The sequence below is a fragment of the Eleginops maclovinus genome, chromosome 2 (genome assembly GCF_036324505.1).
Source record: "Eleginops maclovinus isolate JMC-PN-2008 ecotype Puerto Natales chromosome 2, JC_Emac_rtc_rv5, whole genome shotgun sequence".
Taxonomy (NCBI): Eukaryota; Metazoa; Chordata; class Actinopteri; order Perciformes; family Eleginopidae; genus Eleginops; species Eleginops maclovinus.
The window spans coordinates 10,906,166-10,925,267 of NC_086350.1; the positions used below are offsets into that span (position 1 = coordinate 10,906,166).

General features: G+C 40.1%; 3 protein-coding genes across 6 annotated transcripts; all 3 read right to left on the reverse strand.

Annotated features, from left to right (window-relative positions):
• Positions 1-111: 111 nt before the first annotated feature.
• rapsn (receptor-associated protein of the synapse, 43kD) lies at positions 112-7,836 on the reverse strand. The gene is made up of 8 exons (XM_063877016.1): positions 6,756-7,836; positions 5,857-6,195; positions 4,249-4,407; positions 3,306-3,404; positions 3,010-3,132; positions 2,858-2,911; positions 2,366-2,565; positions 112-2,141 (listed from the first exon to the last, which is right to left on the reverse strand). The coding sequence occupies exons 1-8, from the start codon at positions 6,945-6,947 to the stop codon at positions 2,069-2,071; spliced, it is 1,239 nt and encodes a 412-aa protein (XP_063733086.1). The 5' UTR covers positions 6,948-7,836; the 3' UTR covers positions 112-2,068.
• Positions 7,837-7,845: 9 nt separating this feature from the next.
• Positions 7,846-12,045, reverse strand: kbtbd4 (kelch repeat and BTB (POZ) domain containing 4). Its single transcript, XM_063877006.1, has 5 exons — positions 11,980-12,045; positions 10,560-11,034; positions 10,333-10,474; positions 9,985-10,091; positions 7,846-9,586 (listed from the first exon to the last, which is right to left on the reverse strand). Exons 2-5 carry the CDS (start codon positions 11,019-11,021, stop codon positions 8,726-8,728), a joined length of 1,572 nt encoding a protein of 523 aa, XP_063733076.1. The 5' UTR covers positions 11,022-11,034; positions 11,980-12,045; the 3' UTR covers positions 7,846-8,725.
• A 2,210-nt stretch (positions 12,046-14,255) lies between these two features.
• On the reverse strand, positions 14,256-18,859 carry ddb2 (damage-specific DNA binding protein 2). Of its 4 annotated transcripts, none has more exons than XM_063896534.1 (11): positions 18,731-18,858; positions 18,491-18,650; positions 18,302-18,411; positions 17,918-18,109; positions 17,025-17,191; positions 16,770-16,869; positions 16,446-16,623; positions 16,039-16,184; positions 15,363-15,518; positions 15,230-15,275; positions 14,256-15,149 (listed from the first exon to the last, which is right to left on the reverse strand). In XM_063896534.1, exons 2-11 carry the CDS (start codon positions 18,624-18,626, stop codon positions 14,899-14,901), a joined length of 1,482 nt encoding a protein of 493 aa, XP_063752604.1. In that variant the 5' UTR covers positions 18,627-18,650; positions 18,731-18,858; the 3' UTR covers positions 14,256-14,898. The 4 variants fall into 4 exon arrangements, with proteins under 4 accessions (XP_063752604.1, XP_063752613.1, XP_063752586.1 ...); XM_063896543.1 differs by lacking the exon at positions 17,025-17,191 and adding an exon at positions 17,588-17,733; XM_063896516.1 differs by having other exon boundaries at positions 15,230-15,518; positions 18,731-18,859.
• Positions 18,860-19,102: the final 243 nt, after the last annotated feature.

Consider the following 19,102-nt stretch of genomic DNA (forward strand, 5'->3'; position numbering starts at 1 on the left):
GTTAAATGCTCGTTGAATATTTCACATACTATAACAGAACTGCTGATGAGCGTTGGAAGCGGACTGACATTGACAGAAGGCAACATAAATACACACAATAAGATTAAACAATAAACTTCTGGTACACTTTATTTTCAATAATGACATGTTTCTATATTTGACAGTAACATGGTTTGACTCAAGGCATAAATATATTAACAATGCATTCCAGTCCGACTTTAAATCATTTAAACCATGGTTATATCAGCATAATGACTAGAAAAACATTCTACATGTATTTAACTGCATCAATCCTCAAAGGAGGGCAAAGCTTGGAGGCAGAAACAGAGGTAGTTTAAACTCTTAAAGATAAGTGGCTGTGCGGTCAGTGAAATTGTATTTATAACCAAGAACAAAAAAGCGTATTGACTCTTTACAGGTTTTATGACTGTGCTCAATGTAAACAGACAGTGAATAAACATTACTTTGGATGCAGGGAACTCAAGTTCCTGGTGCTGCTCAGAAGTGAGGTTAGGTGTGAGAAAATTAAGTGCTTGTGCAGTACAAGTAAATGCCTTAGTCTCTCTCTTAAGGCTGTTCACCTGCTCACATGAGAGAGAAATCAAAGTACTACTATATGTTTAAGTTATGAATGTTTCAAAAAGGGTGAACAGTATTTGTGATAAGTATTTATCCTGTGTTTTGATCACACATACATTTATTTACAGGCCATTTTAGTACTTTTGAAAACCACAACTACAGTCTTACTAGAAAAATATGTAGTTAGTATGAGTTACAGTTTTGGTAGGAAACCTAATGTATGGTTTCAGCCACAATGTTTGGATTGACATGGCTTTAAAGTAAATATGTCTAAAATATATTTAACAAATATATAAGGAATATGAATGATAAAAGCCACTGAATATTAAGAAAAACTATATTAAACAAGTCCGAAATAGTTAAATACAGTTACATGGATTTATAATTTGATGTAATTCTTTGGGCACTGTAAATCAAACATGCAATAATAATTTATTGATAGCACAGCTTCTTTTGGGCTTTCTCCCTCAAAACCACCTTAAAATGACAAAGCCTCTCCAAGTTAATAATCTCAATCCGACTATTGACATTTTATCAAGTAATATTTACACTACAAATATTAAAACACCACATTAATACATACTGCGTGTATCTTTTCTGAATAGCAATCTGACAGGTATGTGATTGGTCAAAGAAGATCCTTTCCCAATAGGTTTTCTGATATCTGTCCTTAAATTGCAACAGTTTTATGTTGATGTCAGATTTAAAAGTGAAATATGGACAGGAAAGTCATTTCCATGAACATGATGTGTGTTGATCCGGCTCCTCTTTCTCTGAATAAAGAAAAAAAAAAACAGCAGCATGCCTTTTCTGTAAAGACTTACTAGTTTTTGAATGGTTAAGAGGTTTTCGATCATTTTGGGGTTTAACAAACACCTCACAAAATGTAAAACAAATCAACATGAAAATAGTATGTACATGAATACAATAATAAATATACCATGTATGAATTCAATTCAGAAACGGCTGTTTTCTGGAAAACATAAAAAATAAATCAGAAAACTGTTGATGAAAGAAAAGTGGATGTAGTGTAAAAGGTTGAATCACAATTTGAACAACAAACTCTTTGACCGAAGATCATTTCATCTTGATGTTACTAAACCATGCTTATGCATAAAATAGCAAATACAAGTTATAAATGCTCTTTTGACGGTCCATATCCCTCTAGAGTTTAAAATCTGTACCTAAAAGGCCATTCGTCAGAGACAAAGTAGGTTCATTCTTCTTCAGCTTACATCGAAATGTCAGTCGTGCCTCTCAGTCGGATGTAACTCACAGACCGATGATAAGATGGATGCCTTGAATGTGTCCTCGAGCGGTACTCTGTGACACTGGGTTCAGTTCAGGATCCTCTTCACAGAGCAGTGAATTATTTCTCCTCGGACATCTTCAGGATAGACCGAGGCTCCCCGCTCCTCTCAGATCAGTCAGGAGCCTGCGAGGCTCCACGCTGTGTCTGCAGATCCAACGCACAAACACAGTCTCACAATCACACAAATCCAGGTTTCATGGAGGACTTGAAACACTTGGGACAACCCTTCGTCCCGTTCGTCTGCAGACACCTGAAGGGGAAAAAAACAGCTGTTAGTTTATCTGTTGGCCTATAAACATAAAGATGAAGACACACATTCAAATAAGTCTGTACTTATTACTTAGTAAATACTGTATGACCTTAGATATTTGTTTGGAGTGAAAGCGTTGAGGAACATCATTATAAAACTCACACTACACCTTTGTTATCTTTGAAATGCATATTTAAAATAATAACTTGTGTAAGAACACCTACTTGAGATGGAAGATGTGGGAACAGGGTAATGCCTGCAGTTTTTGGTCCCTGTCCCCGATGGACTCTCCACACATGCCGCAGTACAGCTCCAGCTCCTCCACACACTGCAGGAACTTCACCACCTGCTCCCTGAGCTCCTCCTGCTGCCCCCGGGTGCGATAAATCCCTTCACTCAGGCTGTGCACCTTCAAAGCGCACAGCTACACAGGCCGATGAGAAAAACACTGTCAATGTCACATGTCAATGTCATGTGTGTGTTAGTCTGGAACCTAAGGTACTCTTTTTTGTCTCATATGATTTCCCTCAAAGGTGACTGAGTCATGTTTTGTCCAACCAGTAGTCAAAAACAAAAAGATAATCAGTTTACATTCATACTGTATATGACCAAGTTTGCCATGTTTGCATAAATCATCACTATTTCCAACAACTTTTTCGATTTATCAATTAATAATTGGAGCTCTACTTTACTTGTACTATAAACACATCAGTTACCTTGTTTCCCATCCCATCTGCCAATTCCTGGGCTCGCTGCAAAGATTCAAGAGCCTGGAAAATAAACATTGAAGCAGGTATTTATTATGAGAAACACTTGTGTCTCTTAGACTGTGATATTTGAAGTGAGATTGATAAAAAATGATGGGTACCTTCTCTAACTCTTTCTGCAGAAGCCAGCACTTTGCAACTCCCAGGTAGACGTGTGATTGTCCGAGACGGTTTCCGATCTCAGTCATGATACCCAGTGCAGACTCGTAGCGAGGGAATGCTTTCTAAAGCGATGAAGAGAATTTCTATGATAAGCATCACCATAAACACAATAGAGCAACACCATAATTAAACAAAAAAACCTGTGTGTCACAACTCTGTATAAAAATGACGAAAGTGTATGAAACACGACATAAACTCTATCAGGGCAAACAAATATCTACGAACGGTTCCTTACATCAACGTCACTCCTGCAGCGGTGTATGTCTGCAAAGTTTAGTAAGCACAGAGCCTGCAGAGGACGGTCGCCATGCTGCAGAGCAATCTTCATAGATTCCTGTTGAAGTGAAAAACAGAGGTTTTAGAGGAGAGATTCATTCATTTTATACCCTCAGCCGTCATACCGACGCCCCTGCTGAAATCTAATAATGGGAATTTGTGGAAAGTCCTTTTGTATCTTTTGGAAACAGGACTTTCAAGTTAGTTTGATATCAGCAGCACATTACAGTACGCTAATTTCCAACAGGCACCCTAACATTAAGCCTCAGTATAGATGAAAATGTTACTAGATAATCTTTTTTCGGATGAGAATGAGTGGGAATCCAGAAATTGGCAGCTGCATTTGATCAAATTACTTCTACAAATAGTATGCAGTTATTTCATTTATCAGCTCAGTGTGTTTTCACAAATAAATCAGACTGAAATGTAAACCTGAGCTGTTGTTATTTCACCTTAAGGATTCTTCTTGTACTCTGGTATTCCAAATATGACAACATGTGTAAATTGTTTGTCTAAAAGTGTTCGGCAAATGTAATAAATCTGAAAAGCATCCCGCTGTCTTGTTACTTTACTTGTGCGCTCCAAGGCAATGACATCAAGTTATTTTTCACCCTGCGTACATAATTAGAACAGAGTGAAGACTAAAGCCACCCTCTTCATTAACACTTCAAACCAGCGCCTCTGTGAGCATATTTCTGGTACAACAGAACAACTGGCGCTCGCACCTGTCAGCAACATCTACTGTATCTGCCTCTCCGACATCAAAACAACCAGGGACATCAGGGGACTTTGTGAGGAAACCAAAACTGTGACATTCTCCACAAGGTATGTAGGTTTGTGTTTGAGGGGGTGAGTCCTGCCGCTGAGAACAGTTTTTGTGTGTTGGGACAGTAAAACAATACCTCACAGCACTCCATGGCGTCCGGCAGGCGCTCCAGTTTCCTGTAGGCGACAGACATGTGGTACTGGCTCATGGCTCGATACTTGAGGCTCCAACCCTTGCCGTAGTCATTGACGAGCTCAGCTGCTTTGCAGGGAAAGAACAGTGCTTTCTCATAGTCCTGTGGGCGGAGGTTACCGATGAGTAAGACAGCAATACTAAATTGTAAAAGACTTTGTCGCATGAAAAAGTCCTGCTTTAAAATCTTACTTAAGTAAAGGTATTGGTATAAAAATATACTTAAAGTACCCAAAGTTAAGAGTCCTCATTTTGCATAAAGGCACAGTACAGATGGTAAATGTGCAGCTAATTTAAATACCTTTGTACACGGCTGCAGGATACCTTAATGTCTAATTACATGTCAATGTTTATTCGTTAGTTGATTTACATTTTGTATTAGCTATTCACAATGTGTAAAGCAACTGAAGCCTGTCATATTAATGTAGTGAAGTAAAAGTGCAACAGTGGCGTCCATAATAAGAACAAGTAGAAAGAAATGAAAATATCCAGCTCGTACAAGTTACTAACATGTGTACCTAAGTCCAGTACTTGAGTAAATGTACTTAGTTTCCACCCCTGCAAATGGCTGCAAAACATCTTATTTAGAAACCAAAGACATTTTGCTTTCTAATTGCTTAATGAAAATTCTACCTCTGACAAACAAAGAACCTTTTAGAAAACTAGTTTTCCTGTGTCTCCAGTATAATGAAATAACGTGACAAATGTGTGCATTCCTCCAACGCCACTTCATAACAATCCCATTGAAACCAATCCTCCCTAGGAAGCCGAGGGATTACGCTTACAAATCTCGGATGTCAAGGGTACTACATAAGCCTCCGCCAGCCCGCTCACTCCGCCCTTGTTTCACAATGCCTCGAACCACATGAGCTAACCATTAATGATGTTTGCTTGGATGCTCTGCGGTGTTTTCATACTCCACAAATATGTTGGCAATTTCAATATTGGTTGCATAATCAAGTCACACGTGCAACCCAGCTATTGTTTTATGTTAATAACAAACCTGAGAACGGTTAGAATATTATATAGATCCTTACACCTTGTCTTTCATACAACCACTTTTAAAGACGTATAGTCAAAGCAGAGAATAGGGTAGTACACCTCATAAAGTGTGATGGAATTGAACTTACTACAGTTACAGGACTTAAATACAGTTTCAGCTACTACTTTGCACTTTTTACTTCACTGCATTTGTTTGACATTTAGTTACTTTTCACGAAACAAAAACACATGGACTTATAAAATGTCATGCAGTAATATACTATCAAGTACCCAAACTACAACATTAAAATACAGATTATATGTTTCTTAGTGAAACAGAACTATTTCATATTCTAATAATAATAATTTGAAAGATCCTTTTGCATACTGGGTTCTTTTACTTTTGATACTGAAGTACATTTTGCTAACTTTTACTCACGTCAATTTTTGAATGCAGGACTTTGACTTATAAAGGAGTATTTTTAGACAATAGTATTTCTACTTTACTTAAGTGAAAGACCTCAGTTCTTTGTCAACTGTTCAGAACATTACAATCCCACAAAAATGTTACCTTCAGGTTGATGTAGATGTTTCCCAGACTGCAGCAGACTCTGCACTCCAGCATCTTGTCGTCATTGTTGTGGGCGTAGCGCAGGGCCTTCTCGTAGCTCTCCAGAGCTTTCTGGAAGACACTGAGGCCGAGGTAGGCGTTGCCCATGCTGAGACAAACCTGGCCGTTGAGCTGCAGGCTGACGGTGGTACCCTGCATGTTTAAGCAGGTCTTACAGTAGGACACCGTTTTCTGAAAGTCGCACAGCTTCTCGTTGCTACGCGCCAAGTTCAGGTAGCCCTCTGTCAGGTAGTCTGGGTCCTCCATTTCCCTGGCGGTGTCGATCTGAGTTAGAGCGTACTGCAAAGAGAGAAGCCATGAGAACAAGCAGGATATTTGTGATAACATTCAAAAAGATACTGAATTAAAAGATAAATTATACATTTATTCAAAGACATGAGGCCCCTTCTTTGTTAAGTCTTCATTTAACAGAGTGACTGCTGCATGAGTATAGATGGTTGTGTCAACAAGACACCCCACACTGATACTCGGGTTGCAGGGCACTTATTTACTCTGCACCGTGTGGAAGCCACACATTAACTCATGCTTCTCAAGATCACTGTAAATGGAACCAAGACGCCGACCTGTGACCCCTTCTCCTTCAGTAGTCACTTGGACATAGTAGAAATGTTAAAATGCTACTACAGCACGAACTGTTAAACCCCGACATGATCACATATAAAGTTAATGGGCTATTCAATGGCAAACACTCACACTGCTGGTTGCATAACACAAGTATGATCATACAGAAGTAAAAATGTGAGAAATGTCAACTCATGAATGACAAAACAGATATTGAAAGGACACTGATTTGGTTTAAATGTTTTTGTTTGCAGCATAAAGTTCTTTGGGAGTCTTACCTTTAGCATATCTTTATATTTTCCCATTTCCGAGTGGGCTGTGATCAGGCACCCCAACACCCGAAACTTCCCACCAGGATCGGAGGTCTTCCACAGCACGTTTGTCCAGACATGCAGGGCTTTGTCCGTCTGGTTGGACTGATACAACCTCAGGCCCTTCTCTATCTGCAGCTTGGTTTGGTCCTGGCCCATCTCTGGTCAAGGCGCCTCATAAAAATATTAATTTGTTTAGGCCATGCAACTTCAGTGAGGCAGCAAGAAAGTAGATCCTTGCCATGCGAAGTACGACTCCAAAGAAGATCCCTTGAAGATGATCCTCCGAGAGGTCGCTGCCAGAAGGCCTACCAGATCCCACTCTCTCAGCTCCGGCTGTGCCGAGATGGAGAGGAAACTGGATCCACCGAAGTAAAACAGTAACACACCAAGACCATTATCGCCAGTCGCTTCGTGGAGAGCAAGAGGGCCAGAAAAATACCTTCCCCATTTAACCCTGCAATGATCCCCTCTCACCATCAAGTGTTCAAAAATTCTCCCTCAGATTTCCGCTTGAAAAATGCCAAAGAAACACGTTTCCCCGGCGGAGTGCTAGCAGTGATATCCCAGAATATCTGCTCCCTCCACACCCAAGCAAAAGGAATTCTCAGCACCCCCCCGTGTCCGACCCCCTCCACCTTGCTCCTGCTGCTGGAGCAGATGGCCTTGTCACTCTAGACCATGTGTCCGTTCAGGAATTCTGTCCTGCCCTCAGCAAGCGGTCCCAAGGTCACTTCAGCTCCTAGCGATCTACCTTCACACTTAACCTCACTCTGCACTGGACTTCACAATTCTTCATCACAACCTTCCGGAGCATCAAAAAAACACCCACACTCAATTGTGGGGCTGTGTGCTGTGGTACAGGGGCTATAAACAGCGTTATTGCTCAATATTAAAGGGACTGCATGTCAGATGGTGCTTGTAGAGGCAGTCAGTTCCTATTGGGAGTTCTTATGGAGGCGCATATGTCCCCCCCAGAAACCCCCACCCTTCATCTTGGCGTCAGCAACTGATGCTTAGAATAGTTCCCAAAGTCTGACATGTTACTGGGCTTGGGTTTCAGCTGCACAGCCTCCTGCAACACATCAATGGGGAGAGTTGTGGCCTCTCTGTAGTGGCTTTCTCTCCTTCAACTCCTCTTTTCCTCCCCCAAGGACAAAACAGGCACCTTAACCGCCTCACCATTCACAAGATGCATTGCCAATCCAAAGATAAATACAGTAAGGAGTTATGTCTTTGTTGAGGCAAAGCACCAAAGCACAGCAACAAAGCACATCCATTCTATATGCATCGCTGTATAATTGCAAGAATGAAAGATACTAAATCCCTGGTATAAACAAAGTATTAATAGTGAGAGATAGTTAATGCATAAAGGGTTAAGAGCCATAAATATCAGAACAAACAGTGACAGATTGCAATTACATCCATATATTTGACATTTCTGTTAACAGTTTAACATCAAAAAATACAATCGCAAGACAAGAAACTGTGAAAAATGTAAAGTTAGGAAACACCTCCTTATGTTTATGCACATTTCACTTCAAATATGACATCTGAGGATATTTACCCTACATCATGACACATTATCCACACACAATATACCGAAGAATGTTTTATGTTCAGTCACGTTTTTACAATGGAGTTGTTCATGCGTGTCAATAAACGAGCAGGACACAATGTCTATTATTTCACTGTTACAGCATCACTACACATTCTTTTGACTTCACAATGAGACAAAATGGAATAACACAAGCGAGTGACACACACCGCTGTTCATTTCTACTGGTCTGGTGGTGAAGTCCTGATGGAACGAGTGACAAAAAAACCAGCTGAGTAAATACATAAACAGTGGATGTCTGAAGAGTGAAGTCATGGTTAGTTATCCCTGATTGTCTGTGGTGAGTGAGTGGACCGCAGTATGACTTCCAGAGGGGAGTTTAGGCCAAAACAAACTGCCAGTTTGTGAGGAGGATTTTTAAACTTCTGATAACTGAGACGACGGATGTTGCCGGGTTAAACTTTAACGTGTTTGCATCACCTTTCTTACATTTGTCCCTGAATACGTATATGCAGCCGTTACAGCTGGCCACCTTCCACAGTGAAGGAACGCAGCTCCACACCTCAGGGAAGCGCAGGCGGGTGAAGCTCTCCAGCAACGGGTTGTAGCAGACCAGGGAGTCTCCCTCTGCCACGATGAAGATCACGTCCATGTGCACCGCAGCGTGCATGCAGCCCGCGAATGGCAGCATGTAACGTTTGATCTGGCACTTCTGTGTGGCCGTGTCAAAGCACTGAATCAGTCGAGATGGCTTAGTAAAAAAGTCCATGTCGTTCTCCTCCCCCCCAAGCAGGTAGATGGTTCCTCCCAGGTTAACACCAGCGGCACCGGACACCGCAGTGTCCAGCTGGCTGCTCTCTGTCCACATGTTGTCCTTCACTGTGTAGTAGATGACGGCATTAGAGAGTGTGTCCTGCAGCGTCTTTCCTCCCAGTGAGTAGATAGCGTCCTCCGTAGAGACGGACACCATGGTGTGGTGCAGGCGGTCTCTGGGCAGCGGGGCACAGCGCTCCCAGTCCATGGTGTGCATGTTGCACTTCCACATGCGGCGAGGGATGGACCCCCCCACCACATACAGGTCACCTCCGTGTTTACAGGCGGCAGTGATCTGATGGCATAAACTGATCTGGTCGCTCACGCTGATCGCATCGTCCTCATCACAGTGAAGCGACACAGCCAGCGAGTGAGTCCGCGCCTCCTCCTTACCAATCAGGTAAATGTGGACATTCTCCCCGATTTCCTGTGGATAAAGTCGAACACATCTGACATTAAATATACAAATAGTAACATACATCGTACCTACATTTCAAACAGTCTTGTTCTTTGTAATAAAGCCACAGGCACAAAGCCATGGGTCCCAAGGCAGTTTTGCTCATTTAGATCTCAATCTGTGTATATAACTAAGATTCTTCATAATCACTGAAGAATCTTTATTACGGTTAGTTGTTATTTAAATTGTTGATGATGTTCTTTTTTTTTTTACTCTTGGTGTGTTGGCCAATGTCCCACTGGGATGCAGATGTTGGCATACTGTATAAAGTAAAATGTGTAAATGTTTTTTTTTTAAACAATAAAAACATTTGAATATAAACAAACAAAAAAAGACAAGTATTGGAGCTGTAATTGAAAGTGAGCTACCTTGAGATTTTCTTGGAGGATACATCGAAACTCCTCTCTCTCCACCTTGTTGTTGTTTATCCATGACTCAATGGCCACTGTTGGATTCTGGGAACTCGGAACTCCATCTGAAAAAAACGAACACAAAGCCTAGTGAGTCACATCCATGAGGTTTTTATTTTGTTTTTATTTTTGCCAAATCCCGATGGTTAATAGTTGAGTGGAAAAACAAACACAGGGATCATAACGACTTGCCATTATGATTTGGCTAGCCGTGATGTCACTAATACAACACATGACTTTGAGTTAATGTGATAACACAGTTTGGGACATCAGGCCACGTAGTGATAGGACAGCAATGGGGGATACCTTTGATGATGTCCAAGAGCAAACAGAGAGGCATGTTGAGGAATTCTTCGGTCTGGTGCAGCTGGGCCAGGTGGATTTTGGCACAATGCTTAGCTGCGGTGTACAACTCCTGGTCACTGTGTCTGTCTGCAAGCCACATCACCTGGGAAAAAATATGTCATCACTTAACTGATACAACTGACACAAATACGACTAAGTGGCAGAGACCTGTTAAAACAGTGACTCACCTGCAGGCAGTTGTTGACCTCTACTGTCCGTGAGAGGAAGCGTGAGCACTCCTCAAACAGTGCAGTCAGCTGGTACATGTCTGCCATCTCATACGTGTCCTGGAGCTCCTCCACCCTAAGTTTAATCGTGCCGTGGTAGATGTAGTCGATCAGCAGCTGAAACACAGTGGCGCTGACATCCTTCAGCTCAATGGAGCGGTTGTGGGACTCTTTGAGGTTGGAGGTGAACATAGAGCGGAAGAAACTGCTCTGCGCCGACAGCACGAGCCGGTGCAGGTGAAACTCTTTGCTGTCCACATTGATGGTGACATCAGCGAACAAGCTTTCCTCCACACACAGGTCCATGATGCTCTTCACCACCCGGCTGGAGTGGGACCGGTCGGTGAAAGTGTATCCAAGGAAGTAGTTCTCCTCTCCCACACAGCCGCCGACACTGAGGCCCCCCTCCTCGCTGGACTCCATCTTTACTGCTCACCTAAAAAATAAAAATCACCAGCAGCAGATATCAATATATTGATCAATAATAACACTTTTATTAACTAGAATTAATAAATAACAATTATATTAACAAAACACACTATTTCTTAAATAAGGATTCCCCTTTTGTGAATACTTTTGATCACAATTTACCTACAGTATGACAACATTTGTTTATAGTTTTTAGTCGTCAAATTATTGAATGGTGACACATTTTCTGCACAGATAGCTCTTTCGTATCTTTCGTATACAAAACAATGTTGGAGTAGGCTGATATCGTTTCTCTTGGTTTATCCCTCTAGTTTTGATTTTGCTTCAACTTTATGTATGTATTTTGTGGTGTTAAATAGTAATTAGTAAAAATCGTTTCTAACCTTTTGACCACCCCATGCATATTTCATATAGCCTAATATTATACACGTATCAGTAAAACAGTATACAACTACAGACTCCAAAATTGCCAAACATTTAAAAAACTTAAAAAACTCACTGATACTGATTTAAAAAACTCACTGATACTGATTTTAAAAACTCACTGATACTGATTTAAAAAACACATTGTAACCTTCATTGAGTTATGATGCAGGACTGTTTAATTAGACTGCATTATTTTTAGCAATACGTATTTAATAAAATACTGCATATCTTCATACTATCAAACCACAGAAGCATCTTGGTTATAATGTTTGTTAAATAATGAGATTAGTGATGTTTATTTAAGTTAATGTCAGCGGTAATGCACAGGTGTGGGTGTAACGGTAGAGCATGAGAAGCTAACACAAGCTAACCCTGTGTTGTGTTTACGGTCAGGAGTAGCTTGCTACACAGGCGAGTCACAATTGGTCCGTGATATCATGGAGGTAGGGTTATAACCAGCACTGAAAATGAGGAACAAAAATGTCAAAATGCATTTTAAGAATGACTAGTAAACAGTCGCATTTACCTTTATATCAGTAATTTATCATCCAGGAGCAACTGAACTCTTCACCGGAAGTAAATACACTTTCTCATCTGTCAGAAAAAGAGCAGCTCGTGTCTACCGGTGCTGCTGCAGCCAAGTGGTAGAGCTGCGCTACTACAACACATTGGAAATATGCTATTTTATTGAAACTTTGATGCATATTTTTGTGACAAATGGCCGACCTTACACTTTTCATGCCCACTCAATATTGTATTGTATTTTTGTATTTTGATGTGCAATTGCTTAATAAAAATGTGTTCACAAAAACACTTTGGAAATACTTCCTGATGTCAATAATGCTGGGAAGAATCTCAGCTCACACATACTTTATTTTACAAAATAAATCATATGAAGGGAATGAGCTATGAAGTGGGACCCCTAATAATTTACATATGTAGTGACTCCAGGGCATGATAAAGTTAAGCCTTTATCACAGCATAAATGTAGACCCCCACACATATAACAACACTGACCATAACACCCCCTGTGCAATACATATCTGACTGCTATACTTTTATTTTTGTGTATTTTGTAAATTGTGGGATTCTTGTATACATATTTTCTTGGGTGTAATATTAAGCTGTCTTTGGCTCTTTCTGCTGTAATAATGAAAATGTCCCCCCCTTTGGAACGATTAAAGGTATTCTGATTCTGATTCTGTATACCATAATCTTCACCAATCTACATTTTATGAGAACAACTCTATATCTAGTGGTGTCTGTCTATATGTGGCTTCATGTGGATGTATTTTTCTTATCTACATCTTACTTAACTATATATTATATACCTAATATATTTATGTGGTAAATCATTAATTAACCATCAGTTCATAAGTTCACATGTTTCTGATTATTTTTATATTTAATACATGCAATATATTGTTATTATTATTATTATGATTATTATTATTGGGATTATAATACATATGAAATCTGTAAATCACATTTTCTTCCAATAAGCATTAGTGCAGGAATTTTGGTTCTATTTTTTAAAGATGGTTTTACACTGATAGTGAATATGATGCTTCATATCGGCAATACTTAGGAGAGGTTAAGCCTTGGATAAACAAACAAAGAATAAACCAAAATTGTTCAACATATATAACATATGACTTGTTTTTCTTGGGTTTAAGAAATGTGCCTTTGTGAGCTTTAAGGCATGTAAGTGTAGCTCAGAGTCCTGCATGTGGGTAATGGGATTGTAAAATGTATCTCTGCTCTGCATCACAGCCATCTGGCTTTTGCTACTATTTTTCCAAGGTGGAAAAATGAATGGTATTCAGGTTGATCTGCTTCTGCCCTGAGTCACAGAAGTGTGTAAGGGAGAGCAGAGAAGGATGCAGCGTTTAGTCTGACTGCAAAAATCAAAGAAAGAATATGAAAAAACATCTCAAATTCTGCTTTCAGATCATTTTATGGCTTTCCTTGGAGCAAGTGCTGCAAGGTAAGTGAAAACAGAAAATATTCTGACATGTGACAGATTTGTAGGTCATATAATGATTAAGCATGCCCAGATCAATGTGCATTCTACAGCATTATAATGTGTCAATGCACCGATAGTGTTCCTGCATCTCCATTATGTTACAGTTAAACTGCAGTATTTTCTGCATTAGATGTGGCTGCAGTCAGAAGTTCAACATCTCCAAAAACTGGCTCATCTGTTTTTGATGCAGAACTGATGTTTGAGGTACTTTATTCATTTCAGAGCTGTGTACATGCATCTTAATCACACACCGTGCCATATTTAACTTGCATAGAACATGATGCATTTAGATTTTTCAATCCTTTGTACAGTTTTTGCTGGGTGGGGTGGAGATTGACCATGACAACAACATTGTTCTGCTCGACAAGGAGATGGCATCGATGAGGATGGGGCGGGCCTTCCTGTCTCAGATCAATGACAACATTCCCAGAAGTCCCAGCTCCATGGACCAGATGGTGACAGCTTATAAGAATCAGATCAGGCCACTGACTCCAGATCAGTTTGATGGTCTTGTTCTGAGCATGGTGTACTCTGCCCAACAGGCCTGGCATCATGAGAGAGAAGAGCAACGGAAGGCTTGGAGTGATGTGCTCCTTCAGCTGGCAAACGTTACGGTCAATGAACTACGTGGAAGTAATCTTTTCAGTTATGCATGATACAAAAACCACCAATCTGTATAAGATAAAGGTGTCAGTAATAAATGTCTTGGCCTACATCTTCCTTTAATGTGTATTCATAACACATGTGATGAAGGATTTGTAAGAAAAAATCATGTATGAAATGTTATAATTTTTATTGTAGTTAAGCATTAAAAAGACTGTACAATACAAAAGAACATGTTTGCATTTAAACAATCTCTGAACTTGAGACACAACAGTAGCAATACAAAGGAATGTATAGACATGGATATTTAACCCTCTATTGCATGAATAACACAACATGTTTAAAGATCAATTCTTGCCTTTTTTCTTTTTTTCCAGATAAACTGTACGGTGACAACATGTCTGAAAGTACAAAATGGAAATAAATATTGTTTCCCTTTTAAATGTAATCGAAGGGTCTTATAATAGCCCATTACAGTGTTGGTCAATTCAGGTCCAATAGGTTGAAGGCACACAGATCACTTACTGAAGTATTTGCCATTTTGCAAAACATTTTTTAAAACAAAAAACACTTTTATTATATATTGAACAATAATTTGGGTTCCTCGGAAAAAAATCCTTTTAAATGGTGGCATTCAAGTACTCTTATAAAAATATGTATTTATTCACACAGAGATATAAAGATTTTTATATTGTTAAAGCTCCAAGAATTGTCGTTTTGAGTCAGGACACATACACTACGTATGCCGCTCGGAGGTTCACCAATAGGCTGCCCAATGGTTGAGAACAGCTGCAGTAGGGGGATAAGATCTACAGTTTACTTCTTCCTCATTTCTGCTAGTTTTTCTTTAGCACTCTTAGTCTTGGTCTTGGTTTCCGTTTCTTCCAGAGAAGCCAGTTTCTTCTTGAGCTTTGAATCCAGAGCCGGCCCTCTTCTGTCCCTGCTGGGGCGCTGCCGATTCCTCCGCTGGCTTCCTGAATTTTCCGCTGAGGTAGAAGTTTCCTCCTGTGCTGCGGACTCATCACTCATCAACGAACTGTTTCTATTCCAGATCAGCACCGACACACCTGCAGTGAGCATTAAGCATCTTTAGTGGTATGATCAGACATTAAATCACTTTAAATTATGTTGCCTTTGGATAACTCACCCATTCCAGATCCAATCACATCACCCATTGGACTGAATTTGTTTACCTGTAAATGAATAATTATCGGAGTAAAAGACCACAGCTTTCTTGTCTCCATTTCCCCCCATCCAGTGTTTTTGAAAGTCATACTCACAGATTTGATCCCTGAGACGGCGGGATCCTGCAGCTGACACACAAGCTCTGCTGTGTTGGCGTCAAAGATGTCGATGGTCCTCTGGTCTCCGGGGCAAACCCGGCTGTCCGGGTAGCGGCCTGCCATGATGAGGTCATAGACAGGGTGCCATGTGGCCTGAGAGAAATAAAATATTAGCCTAGTATTACTTTAGCAGATCCACCAGAGCAGCTACAAGCGGCAATTGTAACATACTCATACTGCAGAACACCCTGACAGATTTTTCTGTGAAAGGTACAAAGTCATAAAGCTCGCTACCTGACCACATGCAAATGGAATTTTTTTTTAATGTGTTTGATGGTAGCTCCTGTACCTGTTAACCTTCTTTTTACCTCACTGTTCTAATCTCTTAACATGTAAAAGCCCAATAAAAGCCCTCCTAACGACAGGGTTGCACTCTAGCATTTGATAGAAGAGATATATAATATATATTCAGACACTTGAATAAACTTCCCATTGGTCTCCTTATGTAGTACCTTTGCCTTTATCATCTACAAATGTTTTGATGTCTGTGTTTATTTGTGCTGATCATTTGTGCAACCATACTATTTTTATAACTTATGAATCTTTTAATGAAGTCATAAACTCTCAGGATCAGTTAGCAAAGGAAAAATACACATCTAGAGGAGAAAAAAACCTTGATGGGTGTGAGATGCTGAAACTGTCTGTGTGGATGTTGGATGATATGTTGAGGCTTCGACCAATCAGGAGAGGAGTAGATCCGGATCTGGTCGTACTGATCTGTGGTGAGCAACTTGGAGCAGTCCAGAGGGTTGAAATATGCTGTAAGAGATGACAATAACAGATTTACAAAATCAAAAAGATTTTCGTTACAACTGCTCCAATCAAGGATGTAAATATCTTTAAGGTATTGTCTACATTTTTATCAGATAAATTAGGGAAACGGAACTAAAATGTCAAAAGTACAGAAGACAAAACAACGTGCATCTTACCCCAACAATGACTCCTCATCTACTACTTCACAAATACATTTATTATTCAACGTCATTAAGTAAGAAAGAGTTTTCCGAGTGAGGGTTTCACCTGAGTTGACAGCTTTTTCATGGGGCATCTCGTGGAGGAAGCTTTTCTTGTCTTTGATGTTTCTCAGGTCCCAAAGTTTCACCGTGTGGTCGACTGATGCCGTCGCCAACAACCAATCACAGCGGGAGTTAAACTCTGCATGGGTCACTTTGGCTTTGTGCAACTTCTCACTGAAAATCTAAATTAAAACAGAAAACAGAACAAAAGGCATGACAATCAAAATACAAACATACATTCATTACATAATGCTTGTGGAAGAAATACAGATTTTAAATAAAGTGGAATGACTAAATTAAACTTTCTTTTTCAGGAACTGACTCGTACCTTTTTGCCGTCCAAACCCAGGAGTGCGAGCTGTCCCACATTGTCTCCTGTGACAAGCATCTGTCGACTTACAGACACATCCACGCAGCAGTACCAGTAACTGCAAAAACAGAACAGCGAGTTGCAGAGCTAAAGAATCCATAGTGTGCATATTTATGATATAACAGAGAAAATCTATAATAATGTTTTTATTCTAACATTAATATGATCACTCTTGATCTTTCTGAGCATTAGTCTTCTTCTCAGTTTCCTCACCAAACACTGTGGTGATCGTGTCCACAGTCTTGAGTTCGGGACAGTACGGTGGGTGTGCGACCCTCAAAGCTCTGCATGGTCAGTGTGCCCTCACCAGAAGCCACGTATACTCTGGAGGGGTCTGTCGGGCAAAATTTCATCCCACCAATAAAGTCTCCTGCTCCGTTCTGTGCACAGAAACAGAAACGCAGGGCAGTTATCAGTAAAACTGTTCTAATTACTTAAATTGTTTTCAAATAGGGAGTTTTCCTGTTTACTCTTTGTTTTATCTAATAATAAACGGAGGTCTTTGGGTTATGGACTGACAAAACAAGACATATAAAACATCCTTTTGGACTCTGAGAAACTTGGATGGACATTTAATGGGCCAAAAGTTTGTGATAATAATTGATTAATTTTAAAAAAGTTGTCAGATTTATAGATACTGAAAATAATGGTTAGTGTCAGTTCGAGTTATCTACACCACACAAATGTAGAGCAATAAACCAAGAGATCCTGATAAGAAGACTGATGCTCAGGCCTGCAATCCACTTTTTGGATTGCAGCTTAAGGACAACTCTTACTTTCTTATGTCTGTGCTGGCAAACACTGATAGAATCGTCCCATTCAAATCTCGAAGTGCTGTCATACCCCGCATAGACGAGGTGAACAGCTGACTGGGATTTAACTGGTTAAACTTCATGTCAGTGACTGAGTCTCCAGGCCCCATCTAGGCAAAGAACCAATACAGGTGTGTAGTCAAGTTCATCTAATTTGCACAGTTTGTTAATTAATCATTGCTTCAAAATGTAATTGTCCAATAAATTGCTGCATATTTCAATAGCAGAAAAAGAAGAAAGAAAGGAATACTTTTTGAACAACTTGAATTAACCCTGGAAAATGAACTCACTCACCCCTTGGACAAAAGCTTTCTTCTCAGGCACCTCAAAGTCCCACAGATAAATGTCTCCGCCTTTGGAGCCCACAGCCATAGTGGTTAGGTGAGTGGGATGCCACTCCAGACAGGTGATTCTGCGGTCGAAGGGGCTTGTTGCACAGTGGAATTGATATAAAGACAGCGAGCGAACAAAAGGTTCCTGAAGACACTGCAAAAAACAACAACGTTTAATGATCAACTGTACCTGCGAGCTTATCTGCCAATAAATATATGTCTACATGGCAGAAATGATGCAGAAATACCAAGCACTATACACAGAATGATAATTAATGCATGTTGAAAATTTCAACATTACATTTCTAAGTTAGTTTCTCTATCTGCACCGCATTAAAAGTCTCACCTGTTTCATCTGTGAGTGAAGACTTTGTCCCAGAGTACTCTTGTAAATGTAGTGCAGGATGCTCCCATACCCTGCTCTCTTCTGGACTCCTGTAGACTTGACAGGAGGCACTGCAACAAAAAACTATGTCATGACAAAAACATGATTGTGTGTGCAATGTATTAATCGGCACTGTCAGGGGCTGCACACCTTGTTTGGATGTTTCTCCATCTTTTCTTTCTCGTAGCTTTTTCGAGAGAGTTGCTCCAGAGTTCTCCCCGGCTCTTTTCTTCACTCTACTCTTTGATTCAGATTCATCTGCTGACTTCGTCTCTCTTGTTTTCATGTTTTCCTCCTAAAGAAAACACGCCTGTACAACACAACACAGAGGAACTGGTTGGACATTTACTCATCTAGCTACCACAATGAGGGTAAAAACAGATAGCTTACCTGTAAGATTCAGTGTTTAATGTTGCAGGGCAGGAACTCGAGTGTTTGCATAACATTGCAGCATGTCACACGTGAGCTTTAATGGCTGCTCCTCTGTTTTGTAACTGTGTATGTTACAGCTGTTGGACGCTAGGGGTTCTTGTTTTCTTTACCAGCAACACCTATTGGACGCCATGTTTGGTGTTCAGGTAGGACTACAAAACTTACAAAACACAAGCTTTTCATTCTGTTTTCTTCAGATGAGGAGCTTTTTTCCATGAAAAATACTTTATTATGTTTGTCAGGGTGAAACATAAAACTAATTACTTTTATATATATATAGTACGGTAAGTTAGGATACATAATTACAATGGAGTGTTAATCAAAAAAATA